The sequence below is a fragment of the Bidens hawaiensis genome, unplaced genomic scaffold (assembly GCF_021521415.1).
Source record: "Bidens hawaiensis isolate Kalapana, Puna unplaced genomic scaffold, B.hawaiensis_p1.1 tig00030593_1, whole genome shotgun sequence".
Lineage (NCBI taxonomy): Eukaryota > Viridiplantae > Streptophyta > Magnoliopsida > Asterales > Asteraceae > Bidens > Bidens hawaiensis.
In genome coordinates, this window is record NW_027495115.1 from 54540 (window position 1) to 79566 (window position 25027).

The 25027-nt window shown below is 35.6% G+C and overlaps 1 protein-coding gene across 1 annotated transcript; it reads right to left on the reverse strand.

Moving 5' to 3' along the window:
* Positions 1-328: 328 nt before the first annotated feature.
* On the reverse strand, positions 329-652 carry LOC143580765 (uncharacterized). Its single transcript, XM_077063708.1, has one exon. The coding sequence runs from the start codon at positions 650-652 to the stop codon at positions 329-331; it is 324 nt and encodes a 107-aa protein (XP_076919823.1).
* Positions 653-25027: the final 24375 nt, after the last annotated feature.

Below are 25027 nucleotides of genomic sequence, written 5' to 3' on the forward strand. Positions count from 1 at the left end.
GATTGTTGAAAAACAGAGTAGAGAGTGTTTGGCTTAAGTGTTTGTTTGGTGATGGAGGATAAGGTGTGAAATGAATGGAGATGGAAATAATTAGGGTTTAAGGAGTATTTATTGTCCCTAAGCCCATGGACCTTAGGCCCGTCTTTCCTTTTAAATCCATAATTAATTCCATCTATCCTTCTATCTTTATTATTATATCATTATTATTATTATTCTATTAACTCAATTTAATTCTTCCAACAAATAATATATTAAATATTATTCTAGACATTTTGGGATGTTACAAGTTTTTCCTCCTTAAAGAGGTTTCGTCCCCAAAACCTAACTTTTACTTAAACAGATCTGGGTAAAACTTGTGCATTTCTTCTTTAACTTCACAAGTAGCATCCGATCCTTTACGATGCTTCCATATCACTTTAACTAAGGGAATAGTTTTATGAAGAAGCTGCTTTTCCTTATGGTCAACTACCTCAACATGTTGTTCGATATAGTTTAACTGCTCATCAACCTCAATATCTATTAATGGTAAGTGGGACGTCTCATCAGCTATACATTTCCTCATGTGAGAAACATGAAAAGTAGAGTGAATCCCTTCTAACTCTTCAAGAAAATCCAGCTTGTAATCTACGTCACCAACACGCTCTATGATCATAAACGGTCCAATGTACTTTGGACTTAGCTTTCCTCTCTTCTTGAATAGAATAATTCCTTTCCAAGAAGAGACTTTGAGCATCACATTGTCACTAACGTTAAACTCGATTGGTTGTCGCCGCTTATCAACATACGACTTCTGACAGTCTTGAGAATCTTTCATTCTTGCCTTGATATGATCAAACCTTGAAGAGGTTTCTTGCACAATTTCTAGACTTCCAATCTCCATCTGACCAATCTCTCCCCAACATACAAGAGTTCTACAATGTCTACCATGCAACACCTCGAATGGTGGCAATCCTATACTCGAATGGTAGTTGTTGTTATAAGAGATGATGCAGTGTATCAATAGAGATTAAAGGCTAATCACGTTGATTCTACGAATACTCGTTATGATCATTCCCCAAACCCCCAAATTCGACCCAAAAGTTAGGAATTTGAAAAGTGAGTGTTTTTTTATTAATTTTTTATCAATGAGAAACCAAAATAGGCTTGAGCCGAAACAAACAGCCATATGCCCAACAACAGCCCAAAACAAAACCCGAAAAGTAGACAAAAAAACATAAAGATGCCCCAAAAGTGTATCTAGAAGGCTTATTTCAGAAAAACAAACGGATTAACCAGCCTATTGCAGGTTATCATAACATGGCCCATTTTCCAACAGACGTTTTGACTAGTAGCACGCCTAAAACGGAGGCCCGTAGCCCAAGTTAAGCCCATTTTTGTATAGCCCCTTTTAAAACACGATCTTGGGCCTCCGAAAACACCATGGTCCACTCTTATACACTTGGGCCCACATCAAGGTAACTCCGCAAAATGTGGATGATCGTCCCAACTTTCTCCAAAATATAAAGCACAAGCACGTAGCATATCCTCAAGGGTTTGGATATTCCTTTCAGACTGCCCATCTGTTTGAGGATGATACGCCGTACTGATGTTCAATCTTGTTCCCATAGCTTCATGGAACTTCTTCCAAAACCTCGAAGTAAAGCGAGTATCTCTATCAGACATGATAGATAATGGCACTCCATTTTAGCCACAACATCCTTTATGAATACATTTGCTAACGTTTATGACGTTATGGCTTGTCGTATAGGCAGAAAGTGAGCACTTTTCGTCAAACGGTCCACTATAACCAAAATGGTATCATGATGTTTAGCTTTACATGGTAGCTTAGTTATGAAATCCATTGTGATGTGCTCCCAATTCCATTATGGTATCTCTAATGGCTATATCTTTCCATACGGTTTCTGATGTTCCGCTTTGACTTGCAAGAAAGTTAAGGACTTACTGACATAATCTACTACATCATTCTTCATACTCGGCCACCAGTAGTCTCTATTCAGATCTTGATACATCTTGGTAGATCATGGATTAATAGAGTACCTCAACTTGTGAGCTTCATCTAAGATTCAGTCTAGACCCCCATTGCGTGGAAAACATATATGGTCAAACCTAGTCTTCGCAACTTGTGTGTTATCCATCAGTTTTTCTTGTTGTCCGAAAAATCTTTCTTTTTTTATTAATCCAACATCTGTAAGCACCTCTGTCTACACCTTGATGAACTCCTCAAAGAGATCTGTAAGTCCCAAATCTGGATCACTACAATATGATATCAACCCTAACACGATGTTAGTGTGGAATCCAAACACCGTGGTGATTCAAGAACAATAATACGAACAATATGAATAAATGAAAACAATAATACTCCAAATGCACACGATTATATTAACAAATCGTCTGGTACATGAGTTTTCTCTATGGATGGTGGCTACTACTGATTTAATACTAGTTCTGCTCAACAACCACTGAAATAAACACCAAAACCCTATTCAACATGTTCTATATATAGGGTATCCAACACACTAGCCCAACCATAGCCCAAAGCCCACCGAGATCCATATTGGATCTCGGTTTACATACATGGCCCAAGCCCAACCGAAATCCATAGGGATTTCGATACTACATCACCATAACCATAATGCAGTTCTTCAACTCGTCTTCGTTTATGTCACTTTAGTCTTGATCATGTCATGGCGTTTTGATATGAGTCAGTCTAACCAAATTATGGCCCAACAATCCCCCTCCCTTAGACTGATGCTTTCAAAACCTTCAGAATCTTTACTTGAACATGATCAGCAACTTCAGCATCTGAATCCAATACTCTACCATCTCCCCCTTATTGACAGCATCATCCAATTTGAATCTCTGATACTTCATATGCTTTCGTTGCAAGAAATCAATCTTGAAAGAACAATCAACTTTGATAGAAAGATCAACCACAATATTTTGAAAACAACTAAATAAAACAAAATAAGACAGACATATTTTTGTAATTTTTATTTTTTTATTATTTTTTTTATATTTTCTTGAAAAGACTTGAAATGAGATCATACCAGCTAAACCAACTATAACACAATAACCGATATCATATTTCATTAGCTGAAGACAAATTTTAAAATGATTTCTTAACATATTTGTTTCGACAAGAGTAATCAAGAAGTAAAAATAAAATAAGACCAAAAACAACAAATAAAACAAATTTAATCACCCGATCTTCTTGTAATTTAGCAAAAATTTGGGATCAAATTTCAGTTTTTGATAAAACTGCCGCCTTTATGAAAAGATCCGAACATGGAATCATATTCTTAAGGTGCTTTCACAAAGATTCATGTTCAGCGTTATTATGACATAAAGAAACAGGTTGATAGCAGGTATAACGAACTTAGCATGATTTTCATTGCATCAATGATATGAATTAGGTTCAGTTCGGCATAAAGCTTAGATGGACATCACTCATGGACCTGTGATGCCTCCTATCTCTTCTCAAAATGTATTTGGCTTTCTCAGATCACCCCAATTTGACTCCAACCCCCTAGTGCTTGATCAAAATATTTTTATAGATAAACAAACATTAATTTAAGCTTTAAGCTTGAACGTTGGACTTACAAGCCATCCGGACTTACAGGCCTTTCATTTGTGACATGACAGGACTTACTTTTATGCCCCATCTCTGTAGTAATAGTTTGACCCTTTAAGCCTTTAAAATACGAATTTTTTTATAACACAATAATCAAATTTTTTTATTATTATTTTTTTCTTTTTCCCTTCTTTTATAATTAAGCAATAACTTAGAAGCATAATATTTTTGGTGATCAAGACACTAACGAGCTCGTGTATGACTGGGTAATTGCTTTTCTGTCTATCAATCGGAGAGATGTATATGGAGACATGCACATTTCTTCAAAATGACTCTCCACAGTAAGTTTAGCATATATAGTTTATATCACTTCAACTTTTACGCATCATGGAAAGCTACCATACAAATCAATGACTGTTCTAGAGCCTTTTAAGCTTAATAACTTCACCCGTTATACACACAAGAACAATTTATCTATCATTTTCTAAAGGCTGAATCAATTTTCATTTGAAAATATTTTGAATATTCTAAAAAGCTGTTAACTAAATAAATATATCACTTCCCAGAGAATTACAGAAGGTACATATGTTAAGAACTCAGTCACCCCGGTCACTCTTTAGTTTTCAAGTAAATAGCTATCCCGTATGACCACAGGTGGTTAACAGGACCAAAACACATATGGGAATACGTGTCCTTCCAACTTGGAATTACCGATATAATTTTAAGTGAAAGGATTCAAAACACAAAAATACATCACAAATGCCCTGGATACTTTCAGTCTTTAGATAAATGGCTATCCCGTGGATCTACAAGTAGATCACCGGACCAAACATATACAAGTATATGTTCTTCAAATTTGAGCAGCCGACATAATTTTAAGCGAGAGTGAAGTTTGAAAGACATAGATAAAAAAATTTTATTAAACGCACGCACACACTTTTTGAATTTTTTTAATTTTCTCCCCCTAAATTTGTGCAAAAATTTTGACAGAAATGAAAACTTTGATGTACAAATTTAACCTCAAAAAGACTCAATCGTCAAAACGTAGTATTTAATAATGATATATGATGAAGTGTGATAGTCAGCCAACTGATGTACTATTATTTCTCATGTACGTTCAAGTCATTTTCACATTTTGAAATAAAACAAAATAAAAACTATACGTGAAAAACTATACGTGAACATATTTTTTTGTATATTTTTTTTAAAAAAAATTAAAATTTTAAAATCTTTTTGACTGATTAATCTTTCATACCAAAGTGATATGGTTACCTTTATCTTCAAGACATCATTTTCCCATTTGTGAGAATCTACCCCTAAGAATAAGCTTGTATTGAGATTCTGCATCCTTGCGAGTTGAATGTCTAGAACAAACCTTTTAATATGCAATGTATTCCCTAATTTGTTCCTACACACTTAGAGAGCAGATTAAAAACGTTCTATCACCCTAAAATCCCGTCCAGGCAACAAATGTCACACCCTCAAAATCCACTAACGGAGTTTTACCGTCAGAGGGTGTGAACTAACAGGATCGGAATCATTAGTTATAATCAAACCATAAAAACGTTTAAATGAAAATAAGTGCGGAAGCGTAAAAACCAAAAGACAAAAGTTACGTCACGCAAGACGACTTAAAAACCCAAGTAATAATAGTTAAAAACATGTTTGCATATCAGAATGTTCAAAAACCATGCATGATCCTATACCGCGCGCCCGCATCGGCTACCTGAGAATAACATACTAAAAGTGTCAACACGAGGTTGGTGAGTTCACAAGTTTATATAAAATAAAGCGTTTTGCGTTCAGCGTTTTGCGTTACCAGATAGTGTTAAATCAATTATATATCGATAGGTAGCTAGCCTATATAACAAGTATTACTAAGTGTTCGACACCGAAGCTGACTGTTTATCAAGTGCCTTGTCACCAGGTCATCCAGACCATGGTACGTGTTAGCCAAAATTACACCCACTCGACCTCCAGTCGAGTTTAGCGTTTGGTGGGGTTTGTCAAACCCAGTAGTACTACTCAACAGTGACTCGCTATTCCAATTATTAACCGGTTCGATGTGTAGGACTTCAAATGTTTCGTTTGCCACTTAGCCTTTACAAGTGATATATAATTTACTAACAAAATCTTAAATGCGTTTTTCGGAGTATGTTATCTCCCCCAAGTGAAAAGCGTTTAAAACAGTTTAAAGGGGTAAGTGAAACTCACTGTTTGCGAAGAATTCCCAAATTAAATCACCAAAGGATGCGCGTCACAGAAAAACTCTCTCTAGCGTTCTAAAACAACAAAGCCCACTATAGCCCAAAGCCCACCGAGATCCATATTGGATCTCGGTTAACATACATAGCCCAAGCCCAATTGAAATCCATAGGGATTTCGGTACTACATCACCATAACCATAATGCAATTCTTCAACTCGTATTCGTTTATGTCACTTTAATCTTGATCATGTCATGGCCTTTTGATATGCGACAGTCTAACCAAATTATGGCCCAACAATCCCCCTCCCTTAGACTGATGCTTTCAAAACCTTCAGAATCTTTACTTGAACATGATCAGCAACTTCAGCATCTGAATCCAATACTCTACCATCTCCCCCTTATTGACAGCATCATCCAATTTGAATCTCTGATACTTCATATGCTTCCGTTGCAAGAAATCAATCTCGAAAGAACAATCAACTTTGATAGAAAGATCAACAACAATATTTTGAAAACAATTAAATAAAACAAAATAAGACAGACATATTTTTGTAATTTTTATTTTTCTATTATTTTTTATATTTTCTTGAAAAGACTTGAAATGAGATCATACAAGCTAAACCAACTATAACACAATAACCGATATCATATTTCATTAGCTGAAGACAAATTTTAAAATGATTTCTTAACATATTTGTTTCGACAAGAGTAATCAAGAAGTAAAAATAAATAAGACCAAAAACAATATATAAAACAAATTTAATCACCCGATCTTCTTGTAATTTAGCAAAAATTTGGGATCAAATTTCAGTTTTTGATAAAACTTCCGCCTTTATGAAAAGATCCGAACGTGGAATCATATTGTTTAAGGTGTTTTCACAAAAATTCATGTTCAGCGTTATTATGACATAAAGAAACAGGTTGATAGCAGGTATAACGAACTTAGCATGATTTTAATTGCATCACTGATATGAATTAGGTTCAGTTCGGCATAATGCATAGATGGACATTACTCATGGACCTGTGATGCCTCCTATCTCTTCTTAAAGCGTATTTGGCGTTTCCCAAATCACCCCAATTTGAGTCCAACCCCCTAGTGCTTGATCAAAATATTTTTATATATAAACAAACAATAATTTAAGCTTTAAGCTTGAACGTTGGACTTAAAAGCCATCCGGACTTACAGGCCTTTCATTCAAGACATGACAGGACTTAATTTTATGCCCCATCTCTGTAGTTCTAGTTTGACCCTTTAAGCTTTTGAAATACGAAGATTTTTTTTATTTTTGCTTCACAATAATTCTTTTTTTTATTTTTATTATATATTTTTCTCTCCCTTGTTTTTACTTCAGCAAAAACTTAGAAACGTAACTTTTTTGGTGATCAAGACACTAACTGGCTTGAGTATGACTGGGTAATTGCTTTTCTGCCTATCAATCGAAGAGATTATATGGAGACATGCACATTTCTTTAAAATGACTCTCCACAGTAGGTTTAGCAAATTTAGTTTATATCACTTCAACTTTTACGCATCATGGAAAGCTACCATACAAATCAATGACTGTTCTAGAGCCTTTTAAGCTTAATAACTTCACCCGTTAAGCACACTGAAACAATTTATATATCACTTTTCAAAGGTTGGATCAATTTTCATTTGAAAATGTTTTGAAGCTTCTAAAAAGCTGTTAACTCAATAATGATATCACTTCCCATAAATTACAGAAGACAGTTTAAAACTCAATCGCCCCTGTCACTCTTATTTTTAGGTAAATGGTTATCCCGTATGTCCACAAGTGGTTAACAGGACCAAACACATATGAAAATACATGTCCCTCCAACTTAGAGTTACCGACATAATTTTAAGAGAAAGAATTCAAAACAAAACGCATCACAATCGCCCCAGATGCTTTCAGTCTTTAGATAAATGGCTATCCTGTGAATCTACAAAAAGGTCACCGGACCAAACATATACAAGTATGTTTTCTTCAATCTTGAGCAACCGAAATAATTTAAGCGAGAGTGAATTTTGAAAAACATAATCAAAACTTTTAATTTTTTTATTTATTAAACACACACGCTCTTTTTGAATTTTTTGATTTTTCTTCCCCTTGGTTTGTAGCTTCGTTCTTGTTTATTTCACTTCAGTCTTGATCATGTCATGGTCTTTTGATATGCGTCAGTCTAACCAAATCGTGACCCAACAATCTTGCCCTTAGACTGATGCTTTCAAGATCTTCATAATCTTTACTAGAACATAATCAGCAACATATGTGATCAGCAACTTCAGTGTAACAAACTTCCGAGAAAGTAGGGATTTTGATTTGTTTCCAAGCCAAAACCAATCCTTTCCAAAGAACAAACCTCCTTCTCCGACCACCCTTTTCACCGGAAAAAAAAACAAGTGAACCACCAAAGGATCAAGATCTTGAATTCGTTAATATCACATTAACGAGCCTGAATTCGTCCAAGGCTCTGATACTAATTGTAAGTCCCGAATCTGGATCACTACAATTATGATATCAACAAACAAATATTGGTGCGGAAATCCAACACTTGGTGACTCAATTGTAAGTCCCGAATTTGGATCACTACAATTTGATATCAACTCGAACACGATGTTAGTGTGGAATCCTAACACCGTGGTGATTCAAGAACGAGATAAATGAAGAACACGAATATAATAAACACGATAATACTCCAAATGCACATGAATATATTAGTAAATCGTCTAGTATATGAGATTACCCAAAATCGGTATTTTCTCTCTAGATGGTGGCTCTCAAAATGTTCAACCACTGCTCAACCTCTTTGACTTCTGGAAAATTATTTTTCTTTTAACAGTTTCTAAATCATTTGAGTGCAAACCTGTCATATTAACTTTGAATCCTTGAGTATCTGTGACCCGTTGTACAGATACTCGTGGTTTTATAAAATAAGCATTTTGTTTAACCACTGGATTCGGTTGAAACCTATTACCTTTCACCAGAGAAGCTTATCTATTAACAGGATGATAGTGACACTCCTTTATCAAATGACCGCTGTTCCCGCAAAAGAAACACGCCTTCATCCTTCTTCTAATGTCAACGGAAGCACTTGCCTCATGTTGGAATTCCTTCTTAGTAAAGGTTTTTCCATTCTTCTTGCCCTATGGTGCGGCCTTCTGATTTTGCTTGTAATAGGGAGCATATAGACGATAAACAAAATTTCTGGCTATATGTCCTAGTGTGCCACAGTGGTAACAGGTTTGCCTCTTAATATAAATATCACCCACTGATTTATCAACACATGGATATCCTGAGGATCTATGAGGACGAGACTGTCCTTGTTGTGCTGATTTCTTACGTGCCTTCCCTTTGTTTCCATAACTCTATGTATTATTATAGTACAATTTTGAGTTGTGGTGTTATATGAGTTTGATGACACGTTAGAATAAGATTCATTTTCACTAGCATGAACCCCTTTACTATCAGAATCAACATCATTTACTATATCTGCACTTGAAGTAGAAGCATCAAAATTGTTCACACATTTAAAAAACAGGCTTGATTTTCTCTAGGGATCCTGATCCAACAATTTCAGATTGAACCTGTTTACCATACTTCATGTCTTTTACCTTTTCTTCCTGCTCTTTGGTAAGAGGAAGACTAGTATGGTTGTCAATGTATGGTGGGGGTACCTGACTATATCCAATACCCTCTCCCTCATTCTCTTTCCACCATAACTGATTTACCCTCAAATTTTTTGAAATCAAGTTCAGCCCTTTCAAATTTACTAGTTAGATTCAGAATTTCTAACTCGGAAGCTTCCAGTTTAGTAGTTAGTTCGGCGATTTCCTATTTGGCATCTAGGTGGTGACAACTTTTTATACTGAAATCTGACTTAAGCTTAGCGACATCCTTTTCTGTGATTCTATTTTGTCTAGGAAAGCTTTTACATTTTTCTTAAGCTTAAAATTTTTAGATTTTACTCTTTCCATGTCTCTGATTAAATTATCATTGTGAAGCTTATATAATTCTATTTTATCAACACAATCTTGAGAACATGTTTGAAAAATTACCTCAGTAGGCAAACTCTGAAATACTACTCGTGAGGGAGCAGACTGATTAAGAGTACTTCCAAACATTGAGACGAGTTGTGGAGAATCCATTGAGTAATTAATCTGATTTTCCCGCCAAAATTTTTTGAAAAAAATATGATCGCCAAAATTCTCAAGAAAAATGTCCCACTCAAGAGAAGTGTCTAGGAAAACTTTCATTCAAAACAAATTTTTCCGAATTTCCCGCCAAAAATTCACCGAAAATCACCCGAAAATAATGTCTGAGAACCCTTAATTTACCCCGAAATCAAACAAAATTTTCTTGAGAACAATGTTGACTGTTTCAGATTTGCAACCAACTGAATCCCTTGAATTATGGGATTCAAATACTTTCCAAACCAACCAAATCTATAGCAAAAAATAGGGCTTCGTCTTCTCCGATTAAGAACTCGCTGGAGAAAAACAACAAAACCACCAAACCCTTAGATCTTGAATCTGTTGATATCAAAATAACGAGCCTTGAAAGGTTCAAAAGGCTTTGATACCAATTGTAAGTCCCGAATCTGGATCACTACAATATGATATCAACCCGAACACGATGTTAGTGCAGAATCCAAATACCGTGGTAATTCAAGAACAATGATACGAACAATATGAATATATGAAAACAATAATACTCCAAATGCACACGATTATATTAACTAATTGTCTAGTACATGAGTTTTCTCTATGGATAGTGGCTACTACTGATTTAATACTGGTTCTGCTCAACAACCACTGAATTAACCACCAAAACCCTATACAACATGTTCTATATATAGGGTATCCAACACACTAGCCCAACTATAGCCCAAAGCCCACCGAGATCCATATTGGATCTTGGTTTACATACATAGCCCAAGCCCAACCGAAATCCATAGGGATTTCGGTACTAGATCACCATAACCATAATGCAATTCTTTAACTCGTCCTCGTTTATGTCAGTTTAGTCTTGATCATGTCATGGCCTTTTGATATGCGTCAGTCTAACCAAATTATGGCCCAACAAGATCTGAGTTAATAATCAACTTATAAGACTTCATTGTTGTAATGAATTCTTCATTCTTCTGGCTTAGCGCGTCAGCAACCACATTTTCCTTTCCAGGATAGTATTTGATATTACAGTCGTAGTCCATTGTCAACTCTAACCATCTCCTCTGTCTCATGTTCAACTCTTTATGCTTGAAGAAATACTTTAAACTCTTATGATCCGTATAAATAATACACTTAGTACCATACATGTAATGTCTCCATATCTTGAGGGCATGCACGACTGCTGCTAGATCTAAATCATTTGTCGAGTAGGTACTCTAATGAACCTTCAACTATCTGGACACATAAGCTATAACCTTTCCCCGTTGCATTAACATGCAACCTAACCCACGATGCGAGGCATCAATACAAGCAACCAAATCCTCGTTACCTTTGAGTAGAGCAAGGATTGGAGCTTGCGTGAGTCTGTTTGTTAGTTCCTCAATAGCCTCCTCCTGAAACTTACCCCAATTGAACACTACAGAGTTTTGGGTCATTCCAGTCAACGGTGCGGCTATTTTGGAGAAGACATCAATGAATCTCCTATAATAGCCAGCCAACCCTAAGAAGCTGCGTATATTAGTCGGGTTCTGCGGAGTCTTCCAATTTGTTAATGCCTTAATATTAGTTGGGTCCACAGTAATCCCTTCAGAGCTGATTACGTGACCTAGAAACTGCACTTCACGCAACCAAAATGCGCACTTCGAAAACTTAGCATATAACTTTTTCTTTATTAGGATCTCTAATACTTCTCGTAAATGCTCCACGTGGTCAGACTGTTTGAATTGATTTTGAATCAATTATCATGATGAGATGGATAATTGAGGCTTAATTAATTGATATTCAGCTCGTAATCAAATTAGTAAGGTTTGATTTGGTTTAATAGTGTTATTACTAGTTAGTTGAGTGGAATTGAAGTTTATTGGTATTGCTGGAAACAGAGGTTTCTGTTAAAAGGATAATTTGGATTTCGGATGAGTTTGGATAAGATATGGACGTTTGGATATGTTAGGGTTTGTTCGCTGGGTTTAGACGATTCGATTAATCTATTAACTGTGTAATTTGGTTGAGTTACGGATGAGATATCCATTGTTAATTGATTGTTTTGGATCAACGTCTGGGTATGGGATTGAAGATCTGGAAATTTATATTTGAAGGACCCATTCGTTACATTATAACGATTCATTCGTGATACTGTAGCCTCCATTCGCTATCAGCCAATAACCGTTTATTGACACATGGCTGTTTGTTACAACTGACCATTCGTGTACTGTAGCTCATTCGTCATCAAATTCCTATTCGCAGTCAACTCATTCGTTATGGAAACACATTCGTGATAGACTGATTCGTTTCCCAAATCATTACTTTATCCGTTACCTCATTCGTCTAGCCATCCGTTATGCCATTCGTTATGCTATTTGTTTAGTCATTCGTAAGCTGATTCGTTACAATTGAATCATCATTCGTGATAGCTATTTGTGATACCATTCGTTACCAAAACTTTTTAACCTCATTCATGTTACTTTTTACTATACGTTATCACTTTCAATCCATTCATTACATGACTTACCCATTCGTTACTGAAACTTACAGTTTGCACCCTTAAGTTTTTATTTTGGACAAATTTAACCTAAACTTGAATTTGTTGATCGTTTAATCCATATTGTTAACATGGCTGGCTTTTATACATTAACATCTCAAGATATGATGACGCAATATATGCTCAACTTAGACGCTGAAATTGGTTCACATTTTAAATGTCCCCGATTAATGAAATTCAGTGACTTTGCTATGTGGGAACCAAGATTTCGATCTTGTTTAAGATATGTACAACCTGATTGCTCGAGATGTCTTGATGATGTGTATATTAATACTTTGATTGGTGATGCAACTACTAGGTTTGAACCAAAATCTTTTAATGCCTATACTCAGGATGATAAAAAAGTATCTTTGTTTCAACACATCAAGATGAGAAGCATAGGTAATACACAAAAAAGCAAGAAGGTTATGTTAAAGTTTCAGTTCAGAAACTTTAATTTGTTGAAGGGAGAGAGCAGTTGAGGAGATGTTGACTAGGTTTAATCATCTAATTCCTGAGATGAACCAACTGAATCTGACAAGATTGACACTGTCAGGAATGCTTTACCGGATTCTTATTCAACTTTTATGCTTGTGCTAAAAGAAGACAGTTTCTTCAAAATTTAAGATCTAACTACTATGGAGTTTATGTAGAAAGAGAGTATGACATGAAGTGTCAAAAGTCTTCAAAAGAAAATCAAGATCCAACTTTGTATGGAGGATCTTTACCATTAAGCAGCACTACATCCCCAATCAATTCTTTCCATTATCAAACTTCTCAAGATGTGCCATCTTCACTCAATGAATCAATGCCAAATGTTTGTTTCATGGCGTCTGGTACACATACAAATTCTGATTGATCAACTAGTGCTAGTAATGCTTTTACTCAACCACCAAATGTGAACATGAAAGAAGTTGAACAACACTTTTCTTTTCTAATTGCTTTCATGAGTTCATATGAAAATCTGGTGAGTGGTAAAATTGCCACAAGTGAGCTTACAGATGAAGACTATGACCAGATCGATCCATATGATTTGGAATTAATGGATTTGAAATGTAATATGACAATGGTTGTTCGTAAGGTAAAGAAGTTCATGCAGAGGACAGGAAAAGATATACCTACCTTGAACAATAGAGTTGGTTTTGACAAGCTTAAAGTAAGATGTTATAATTGTCAAGATTTTGGTCACTTTGACAAAGAATGTGACAAGCCGAAGAAAGAATAAAATGGACCCCTTAATCAAGAAAGAAGCTTGGGCAAGAAGTACACTGACTTAATTGAAAAAGGTTTTTGGGGTGATTCTTCTAAAGCTGCTGGTTCACAAGCTTTGCTCACACCTGAAGGGATTGACTGGAATCAAAGGCTATTGGGTAATGGCAATCAAGCTAATCTTGCCATGTTTGATCAAGCTGAGAATTTTCAAGACGATCAAGGAGATGGATTGACTACCGAGAACGAATTAGAAGCTGAATTAGATTATGATATTTCATGCAACATGCATCCAACGTCTTTTGCATGTATGGCCAAGATTGATGAGGTTAGTCCTATTTCTATCTCTACTGTGTCTGAAAATGTTTCAACTAATTCCATTAAATTATCTGAAATTGTGTCTTGTGATGTTTGTGAGGAATTCAAGTCAAAATATGACTTAATTCATGCTCAAATCGAATCACTTTTGAAAGAACTTGCTTCGATGAAAGATAACTACAGATGACCATCTTATTTTCAAAAGAAATCAAAGGACAAAATAGAAAGATTGTCTAATAGTAATCATGATCTGAAAGCCGAACTAAGATAACCGAGCTTGAGAATGAAATTCTTGAGTTAAAGAACAAGTTGGGTAAATTGAGAAACTCATCTTTTCCATTGAACGAAATTATTGAAGCTTCTGGAAAACAAAAGGCTTCAAAGAATGGGTTCGGATTCTTCGAGGTACCTCTACCGTTTTTCAATGACTACCCAAATAATCTATTTTCTTATAAAGATGAAAATGTTAAGACTGCTAAACCTGAAATAGTAGTAAAAGTGGAAAAACCAACACCAACTTCTCATGTCAAACCAACTATTCCTCTAGAATCTCACATTCAACACACCAAAAAGTTTTTCAACACTAATTAAAAGGTTGTAATCGAGGATATATTTAAACCTCAAGTTATACACAAGGCTAATAATATTACACATTCAAATCACATTTTGTGTGACTGATGTGCGAAAATGTATCTATGAAAACTATGACTCACAACTAAGCTTTAAATTAAAACGGAATATCCTAACTTAAGTTCACACAACCGGCAAGTGTACCGATCGTATGTAGTAAAGTCTAAGGATGTCCGAGTATCGAACACAAAGACACGTGAGGTGGCTCAGATTACTAACCCTACTCAAGTCCTGCCTAAATAATATATTTGTTTAACTTATATATCTAAACTAATTTAACTAATTCACTTAAGTTAACGGAACTAACTAGAAAACTTAACGAAACTAACAGAGCACTTAACTAATATGGAGAAAACTTCTATCTACGTAAGAATCAAATTAACAGTCTAACAAGCTAAGGGATTGAATGATCTCACGACACTGGTATCTAAAGATGACACATCTAAGGTTCGCTCAATAAAGCTAGATCACCTCTCGGTCTCACTAACAAACCCTAACTTACACTTAATTGATTTTTAAAACAAACCGGGAAACAAATGCTAAGGTGTTCTAATGTTGACACTCCTTTCGGACTAACCGACACACGACCCTAATGGAAACGAATACTACACAACCAAGGATAGAGGAACAATTTGGTTTAACATAAACTAGACCAACTAATCTCTCATAAACCCAAACCCGACATGAACTGAACCCGCTTTCTCGCAACCTAATCCTAACAAGTAAAAGCTATGAGACGAGTTTACTTCCTATCACCTCTAGGTCTCTTAGAAGGTGTTTATTAGCTGACGTATTTCAATTAACAATCTCAACAAAACCCTACGGTTGTTCCTACCGCAAACAAACTCTAAACACAAAGTAAAGAATTGAACATGCAACTATCAGTCAAAACCAATTCAATTAATCGAAGCACGAGGTTATGAGATGATATTAAAAATATGGCAGCCACTAAACACAACCTAATTCATCGTTAAACCAAACTTTCAATAGCAATTCAAGTCATATTAATCAAACAATCCATTTTGTTCATAAAAAACGAACAATAATCATCTAACTTAGGGAGAACAAAGAAGTTTAGCCAATCATAATCAATGAACAGTAGATAAAATAGATAAAAATGATAAAAATGTTCATATAAATCTGATTACAAAAGGTTTGAATGATTAAAAACCAAAAACGAACTCACAAAAGTTAAAATAGTCAAAACCAACAACCAATGGATACAAGATAGAACCGTTAGCTTGTCCTCCTTGGTTTCTCCTCTAGAGCAGGTGTGGTGGCTGGAAAATTTTTTTAATTCGTTCATAGGGTATTAGCCCTTTATATATATGTTTAAACACCTCCTTCCTAATATAAAATAGGTTAAAACAAGCCCACAAGGCCCACTAGAAGACAAAATAGATGGAGTAGCTAATTCCTGAACATTCTTGGAAGCCTTTGGGACATTTGGACTTCGCATAGCACAGGCATTGATGCCTCACCTGGTCGCGTAGCGCGGCCAGGTCCTAGGTGCTCGTTTCTTCGTTTTATGACTCGTTTAACTTCAAACGCGCATACTGGTTTCATCCGAATCTCGTTTGAGCTGATTCTTTCTTAATTAAACTTGTTTTTTCGCTCTCTTCAACATGGGACTTATCATATACACAAACATTTAATTTCATGCAAGAACAAGTTATAACGACGCCAAAAATTTGATGTGTGTCTAATGAATGCCCTTTCTAAGGAACTCACAACTAAGCTTTAAATTTATAAAACGAAAATCTTAATGAATCCACACACAACTGGCAAGTGTACCGATCACAAGTAGTATAGACCTAAGAAGTCCGAGCATCTAACACAAGGACACGGGAGAACACCTATGATATCTAAACCCTAGACAAAACCTTCATAAGAATAATATTTTTTTAGATTGATTTTTTATAATTAAACTACTTGACTTAAATTACTTTAACCAAATTAATTAAATTAACTTACTTAACCGGACTAAAGAAACTGACCGACAAATGGGGAAAACGTATACCTAGGTAAGAATCAAATTGAAGGTCTAACAAGCTAATGGATTGAATGATCTCACGACACCAGTATTTGCGGATGACACAACTAAGGTTCGTTCAAGAAAGCTAGATCACCTCTCGGTCTCAGTAACAAACCCTAAGTTACACTTAATTGATTTTAAGAACAAACAGGGAAACGAATGCTAAGGTGTTCTAATGTCGACTCTCCTCTCGGTCTCACTGACACACGACCCTAATGGAACGAATACTACACAACCAAGGATAGAGGAACAATTTGGTTTAACATAAACTAGATCAACTAATCGCTCACAAACCCAAACCCGACAAGAACCGAACCCGCTCTCGCGCAATCCTAATTCTAAAAAGTAAAAGCTATGAGACGAGTTTACTTCCAATCACCTCTAAGTCTCTAAGAAGGTGTTTAGCCGCTAACTTATATCAATTAACAATCTCACAAAACCCTATGGTTGATTCTACTGCAATCAAACTCTAAACACAAAGTAAAGAATAGAACATACAACTATCAATAAAAATCAATTCAATTAATCGAAGTATGAGATTATGAGATAAAACCAATAAAATCACAGCCACTAAACACTCCGTAAATCATCATTAAACCAAACTTTCAATAGCAATTCATGTCATATTCATCAAACACTCCATTTAGTTCATCAAAACCGAACAATAATCACCTAACCTAGGTAGAACAAAGAGGTTTAGCCAATCATAATCAATGAACAGTAGATAAAATAGATATAAATGATAAAAATGTTATTATAAATCTTATTACAAAAGGTTTGAATGATTAAAAACCAAAAACGAACTCACAAACGTTAAAATAGTCAAAACCGACAATCGAATGATAAAATATAGAACCGTAAGCTTGTCCTCCTTGGTTTCTCCTCTAGAGCAGGTGCGGTAGGTGGAAAAATTATTTTTAATTCGTTCATAGGGTATTAGCACTTTATATATATGTTTAAACACCTCCTTCCTAATATAAAAAAGGTTAAAACAAGCCCACAAGGCCCACTAGAAGACAAAATGGATGGAGTAGCTGATTCCTAAACATTCTTGGCAGCCTTTGGGACATGTGGGACGTCACATAGAGCGGGAATGGATGCCTCACCAATTCGCGTAGCGTGGCCAGGTCCTGGGTGCTCGTTTCTTCGTTTTTTGACTCGTTTATCTTCAAACGAGCATACCAGCTTCATCTGAATCCCGTTTGAGCTGATTCTTTCTTCATTAAACCCGTTTTTTTTCTCTCTTAAACATGGGACCGATCATATACACAAACATTTAATTTCATGCAAGAACAAGTTATAACGGCACCAAAAACTTGATGTGTGTCTAATGAATGCCCTTTCTAAGGAACTCACAACTAAGATTTAAATTTATAAAACGAAACTCCTAATTAATCCACACACAACCGGCAAGTGTACCGATCACAAGTAGTATAGACCTAAGAATCCGAGTATCAAACACAAGGACATGGGAGAACGCCCATGATATCTAAACCCTAGACAAAACCTTCATAAGAATAATATTTTTTTAATTGATTTTTAATAATTAAACTACTTGACTTAAATTACTTTAACCAAATTAATTAAATTAACTTACTTAACCGGACTAAAGAAACTGACCGACAAAACTTTCCTGATTTAGAAACTTAACTGGCAATGGGGAAAACGTATAACTAGGTAAGAATCAAATTGAAGGTCCAACAAGCTAATGGATTGAATGATCTCATGACACCGGTATTTAAGGATGACACAACTAAGGTTCGTTCAAGAAAGCTAGATCACCTCTCGGTCTCACTAACAAACCCTAAGTTACACTTGATTTATTTTAAGAAAAAACAGGGAAACGAATGATGAGGTGTTCTAAAGTCGACTCTCCTCTCGGTCTCACTGACACACGACCCTAATGGAACGAATACTACGAAACCAAGGATAGAGGAACAATTTGGTTTAACACAAACTAGGTCAACTAATCGCTCACAAACTCAAACCCGACAAGAACCAAACCCGCTCTCGCGCAATCCTAATTCTAACAAGTAAAAGCTATGTGTCACACCCTCAAAATCCACTAACGGAGTTTTACCGTCAGAGGGTGTGAACTAACAGGATCGGAATCATCAGTTATAATCAAACCATAAAAACAAAGTTTTCAAACCACGAAAACGTTTACGAGTAATTAAATGCGGAAGCGAAAAAAACCATGAAATAAATGTTGCGTCACGCAGGATGACTTAAACCAATTGATAACAGTTTTAAAAATAGTTTGCACAACAAAAGCGTTTCAAGCAATGCATGATCCTATACCGCGTGCCCGTCTCGGCTACCTGAGAATAACAAACTAAAAGTGTCAACACAAGGTTGGTGAGTTCACAAGTTTAAATAAAATAAAGCGTTTAGCGTTTGCGTTCAGCGTTTAGCGTTTTGCGTTCAGCGTTTTGCGTTACCATATAGTGTTAAATCAATTATATATCGATAGGTAGCTAGCCTATACAACAAGTATTACTAAGTGTTCGACACCGAAGCTGACTGTTTATCAAGTGCCTTGTCACCAGGTCATCCAGACCATGGTACGTGTTAGCCAAAATTACACCCGCTCGACCTCCAGTCGAGTTTAGCGTTGGGTGGGGTTTGTCAAACCCAGTAGTACTACTCAACAGTGACTCGCTATTCCAAATATTAACCGGTTCGATGTGTAGGACTTCAATTGTTTCGTTTGCCACTTAGCCTTTACAAGTGATATATAATTTACTAACAAAATCTTAAATGCGTTTTTCGGAGTATGTTATCTCCCCCAAGTGAAAAGCGTTTAAAACAGTTTAAAAGGGGTAAGTGAAACTCACTGTTTGCGAAGAATTCCCAAAATAAATCACCAAGTGATGCGCGTCACAGAAAACTCTCTCTAGCGTTCTAAAACAACAAGGAGATTTTCTAAGTATCGGAACTAATATCGAGTCTCTAGACCCGGCACATAATTCCTAATCACAAGATACGTTTCGTGTTTGTTTGTGAATCGTGTGTGACTTAACGAGTACAATTGTGATACGATACGTGTGTGAGCAATTATTTACGTGTCATGTATTAATAATGTACATCACTAGCAATTACTCCCCGTAAGGGCAATTTGGTCACACATAACAATTAACTAGCAATTATTCCCCGCAAAGGCAATTTGGTCAAAACACGACAACTATTTAGCAAGTATTCCCCGCAGGGGCAAATTGGTCAAAACATAACAATTAACTAGCAATTATCATGTTTCATGCATTTTCACAAAATTCAGCAGCTAGTTTCACTGAGACAGAAGTTCTACTTGAAAGATTGTACTATTCCACCATAGCATCTCAATTAATTTACCAAAAATCATCACTAAAGCATGCATGTGTTAGGTTTCCAGAACATATTTTATTTTATTTTTATTCTACATAGATTTCTCATAATGATCAAAACACTACAGCAAGCTCAGAACAGTCAAATTCATGCGCAACAGAATGTTATTTGAAATTCCTGTTAAATGAAAAATCCAACAAATGCAAGACCACTTGGTTTAGGTTCCTAACTCAACAAGTCAACTTACAGAAGTGGAACCAACCCAATTGGTCTCGTAGTTCATGAGATATAATATTTACAAAACAACCTAACAGCAGGTCTAACAACTCAGCTTTGCACAATGTTATTGTAAAATCATAAAGGTTAACTTTCACACGTCCAAAAATTGCAAATTTATATTCTTTAGAAACTAGACTCAACCTAGTTCACTGTAGTATCAATTATCTCGACCAATTTTCACATTCACACCCCGTTACAGTCAATTAAACATCAATAACACAATCTGTCCAGAAACTGTTTGCATCCAAACTCAACATATTAACTATCTATGGACCATAATTCATTCATATAACACTCTAGACTCCATAATCACTATCCATGCACATCAATTACACATTACATACATGATTAGGGTTTTTGTTTGAACTCAAATAAAAAACACAAACAATTAACATGTAATAACATCAATTCTAGTTATCAAATCACAATCAATACATCATCTAATCAAGATAAAACATATGAACACATATACATATGAAAATCGGACCTAGGGTTTATAATTATACCTTCAAAAACACCAATACAAGCAAGAGGAAGGTAGGAGATGGCTAGAAACGGATGTAGGATGCTTCAATTGTGAAAAACCAAGATCAAAACCAAGTGATATGTGTGTGTATGTGTGCCGATCGCGAGGAGAGCAATGGGGGGGGGGGCTGCCGTCGACTTGGAAGAGAAAGAGAGAAGGGAGTTTAGGGTTTAGGTTAATATTAATAATAATAATATAATACACTTTGGTCCCTTAACTTTCAAATGTTACTTTTCTAGCTTAATTAACTAGTTCTTGCATATTAAGTTAATGTTTATAAGAATGTTATCACATAACACATAAGTCTAACACATAATTATCACATAATTATTGTTTTGACGTTTTTCGTTTATTCACCAATCGTTTGCGTCAACTCGTTTGCGTTTCGGTGCAATTCCCGAAAGACTACACATGTAGTAAGTGTTAAGCGTCATTTAAACCCTAGTTTAAATGTAATGAGGTGTGCGTTACAGATTCAATGATCTTAAGTTTGAATTGACGGAGTTGAGTTAACGGAGTTAACGGAGTTAACCTGAAATTGACGATTGTCACATCATTCCCATGTTAAAGAATTTTCGTCCCGAAAATTTGAGTCAAGTCATGATGAGTGTCTGAAAAAGTAAGAAAAAAATTTTCAGTTTGTCATACTATGAGACGAGTTTACTTCCTATCACCTTTAAGTCTCTAAAAAGGTGCTTAGCCGCTGACTTATATCAATTAACAATCTCACAAAACCTATGGTTGATCCTTCCGCAATCAAACTCTAAACACAAAGTAAAGAATTGAATATACAACTATCAATTTAAATCCATTCAATTAATCGAAGTACGAGATTATGTGATAAAACCAATAAAATCACAGCCACTAAACACAACGTAAATCATCATTAAACCAAACATTCAATAGCAATTCATGTCATATTCATCAAACAATCCATTTAGTTCATCAAAACCGAACAATAATCACCTAACCTAGGTAGAACAAATAGGTTTAGCCAATCATAATCAATGAATAGTAGATAAAATTGACATAAATGATAACATGTTCATATAAATCTGCTTACAAAAGGTTTGAATGATTAAAAACCAAAAACAAACTCACAAACGTTAAAGTAGTCAAAACCGGCAACCGAAGGATATAAGATAGAACCGTAGCTTGTCCTCCTGGGTTTCTCCTCTAGAGCAGGTGTGATGGCTGGAAAAAGTATTTGTAATTCGTTCATAGGGTATTAGCCATTTATATATATGTTAAATGGTTGGAAAAAACACCTCCTTCCTAATATAAAATAGGTTAAAACAAGCCTACAATGCCCAGTAGAAGTCAAAATAGATGGAGTAGCTGGTTCCTGAACATTCTTGGCAGCCTTTGAGATATGTGAGACATCACATAGCGCGGTCATGGATGCCTCACCTGGTCGCGTAGCGCGGCCAGGCCCTAGGTGCTCGTTTCTTCGTTTTCTGACTCGTTTATCTTCAAACACTCATACCGGCTTCATCCGAATCCCGTTTGACCTGATTCCTTGTTCATTAAATTCATTTTTTCGCTCTCTTCAACATGGTACCTATCATATACACAAACATTTAATTTCATGCAAGAACAAGTTATATTCGTTAACGGTTTACGCACAAAACAACACAAAAACGGAATAAAACGCTATGTGGTTCATTCATCCTTCTATTGGTAAATTAAACACGAGTCATGTGTTTAAACTAAAGTGGGTATACAAAGTTTTCGATGAGAACAACATTACCCTACACTTATTCAAACTTGAATTGATTGAGATTGTCTTTCAGTACAAGACCTCTAGTTTACATGATCTTGAACAAGCTTTCGAAAGATCTAAATCGTTAAACAAGCCTATCGTTAGACCAATTTTGAAACAACACATTAATACTATTAAGCCAATAAAGTTAGTTGGTTCTACTGGAATCAACACTTTACAAAGTTTTTCTAACGGTTCAAACTTGGATTTTTACAAAAAGAAAAGGGCTGTGACGTTTGATAATGAAGATATTGTTAAAAGTTACAAGTGATTCTTGTCAACCGAATGTTGCACAATCAATCGAACCACAACGTATGTTTTCTGATATGTGAACATGTTTCTTATGTGGTGAACGTGGGCACGTTGTCAGAAATTGTGGAACACGAAAAATGAATAATTCTCATCAAATTGCCAAGGAACAAATCAAAAGGTTCTTGTGGTTGAGGAGATTCTCAAGAGACCCATGTCATGTTGATGAGACCCACATTTTCTTTCAAAGTGTGAATCCACGCAAGGTGGTTCATGTTAATGAAACGTCAGTGAAATTAAAGCCCAAATTGTTTGTTCCAATACAACCAATTTGCAACAATGTGAACACAAACGTGGTTCAAGATGCATATCATAGACCAAAGTATAAGAAACCTGTGACATATTCACAAGCATCTAAACCACATTTGGATTCTGTTAAGATTAAACCTTTTGTAGAAATGAAAGAGGTGCACAAGATTGAGGCTTGGGCTGCCTTTTTGGTCTAATCATGTTTCTTGTATGTGCAGAGTTTATCCAAGACAATATCAGGTGAAAATTTGATCATGGATAGTGAATGCTCTCGTCACATCACCGGCAATACTGATCTACTAACCAATGTGAAAAATATACAAGGGGGTTATGTAGTGTTTGCGGGTAATTATGGGGCATGGTTACGAAGGAAGGATATGTGTCAAACGGTAGTATTACATTTGAGAAAGTTAAATATTGTGAAAGATGGATCACAATTTGTTGAGTGATTCTTAAATTTGTGACAAAAAGTATACCACTTTGTTCACCGACAAGGAGTGCAAAATACACAAACCAGGATATGTAATTCCAGAAGACATGGTTGTTATGCGGTCTCCTCGATCGAATGATATTTATGTATTGAATATGAGTACTAAGGTAACGACTTCTACATTTGTTGAAACATGTTTTGTCTCTAAGGTAATTGAGAAAGACTCGATTTTGTGGTATAGGTGTATGGGTCATATTCATGTCAGAAAGATAAACTATTTGATGGCAAATTATTTGGTAGATGGGGTTTCCCTAAAGCATTTCAAGTTGACCGATCACTGTGTTGCATGCAAGAAAGGCAAACAAATAAGAAGTCGCACCCAACGAAGTTATTTAATTCTGTGAATCATGCGAATATTGTTGAATATTGGTACCGTTTAGTTGTAACCAACAACTATTCGAGGTACTCGTGGGTGTTATTTATGAGTTCTAAAGATCAGACACCGTTTCTTGTCAATAACTTAATCACAAAGATCGAATCACTTTAAAAACACAAGGTGAGACGGAGTGACCATGGTACGGAGTTCAGAAATACTATATTGCACTTTTCTGCATTCAAAATAGGATCCATCGGGAATAGTGATCCTTACGTACCTCAACAGAACGATGTTGCTGAAAGGAAGAACCAAACATCGATTGAAGCAACAAGAACAATGCTTGCAGATTCAAAGCTTCCTGTTCAATTTTGGAATTAGACTATGAATACTGCTTGCTACACCCTTAATCATGTTCTGACTATTAAGAAGCTGCAAAAAGACGAGTTACGAGCTTCTTAATAACCGTAAACCTAACTTAAAGTTCTTAGAACCTTTTGGGTGTCCTTGTACGATGTTAAAACGTGATGACTGAAAATTCCAGGAGAAGGCTGTTGAGGGTTACTTTTTGGGCTAAACATCGCCTAACAAACCTGTTTTTAACTTCTATTCTGGTTGTGTTGAATAATGGTACCATGTTGACTTCCAAAGCTACACAACACCTCCTGTTGGCAATGGTCCTTATTGGATGTTCGATTATGAGAGTTTATTTAATTCGTTTACTCCCATAATTGATCTCCCTGATTAAGACTTGGTGCGTGCGTACTTAAAAGATCAATTATTTTCCACACCAAGGACTTATAACTATAATAACGAAGTGAATGATGTTCATCTTGAAACATCTGATATAATTTATGTATCATAAGATGAGTGTCATTTCGTTGATATTCTTCAGTACCGTTTATTGATAATCATGAGGTCGGGTAATCATCTCATGATGCTGAAGACAATCTTGTGAAATACACTTGTTTTCTTTCTCAAATGGAACCTAGAAGTGTTTGTATGGCGCTTGAAGATTCGTCATGGGTAGAAGCAATGCAAAAAGAATTGCAAAAGTTTAGTCGACTAGGTGTATAGGATCTCATCGATAAATCTGATCGAGTTAAGAAGCCTATCCCA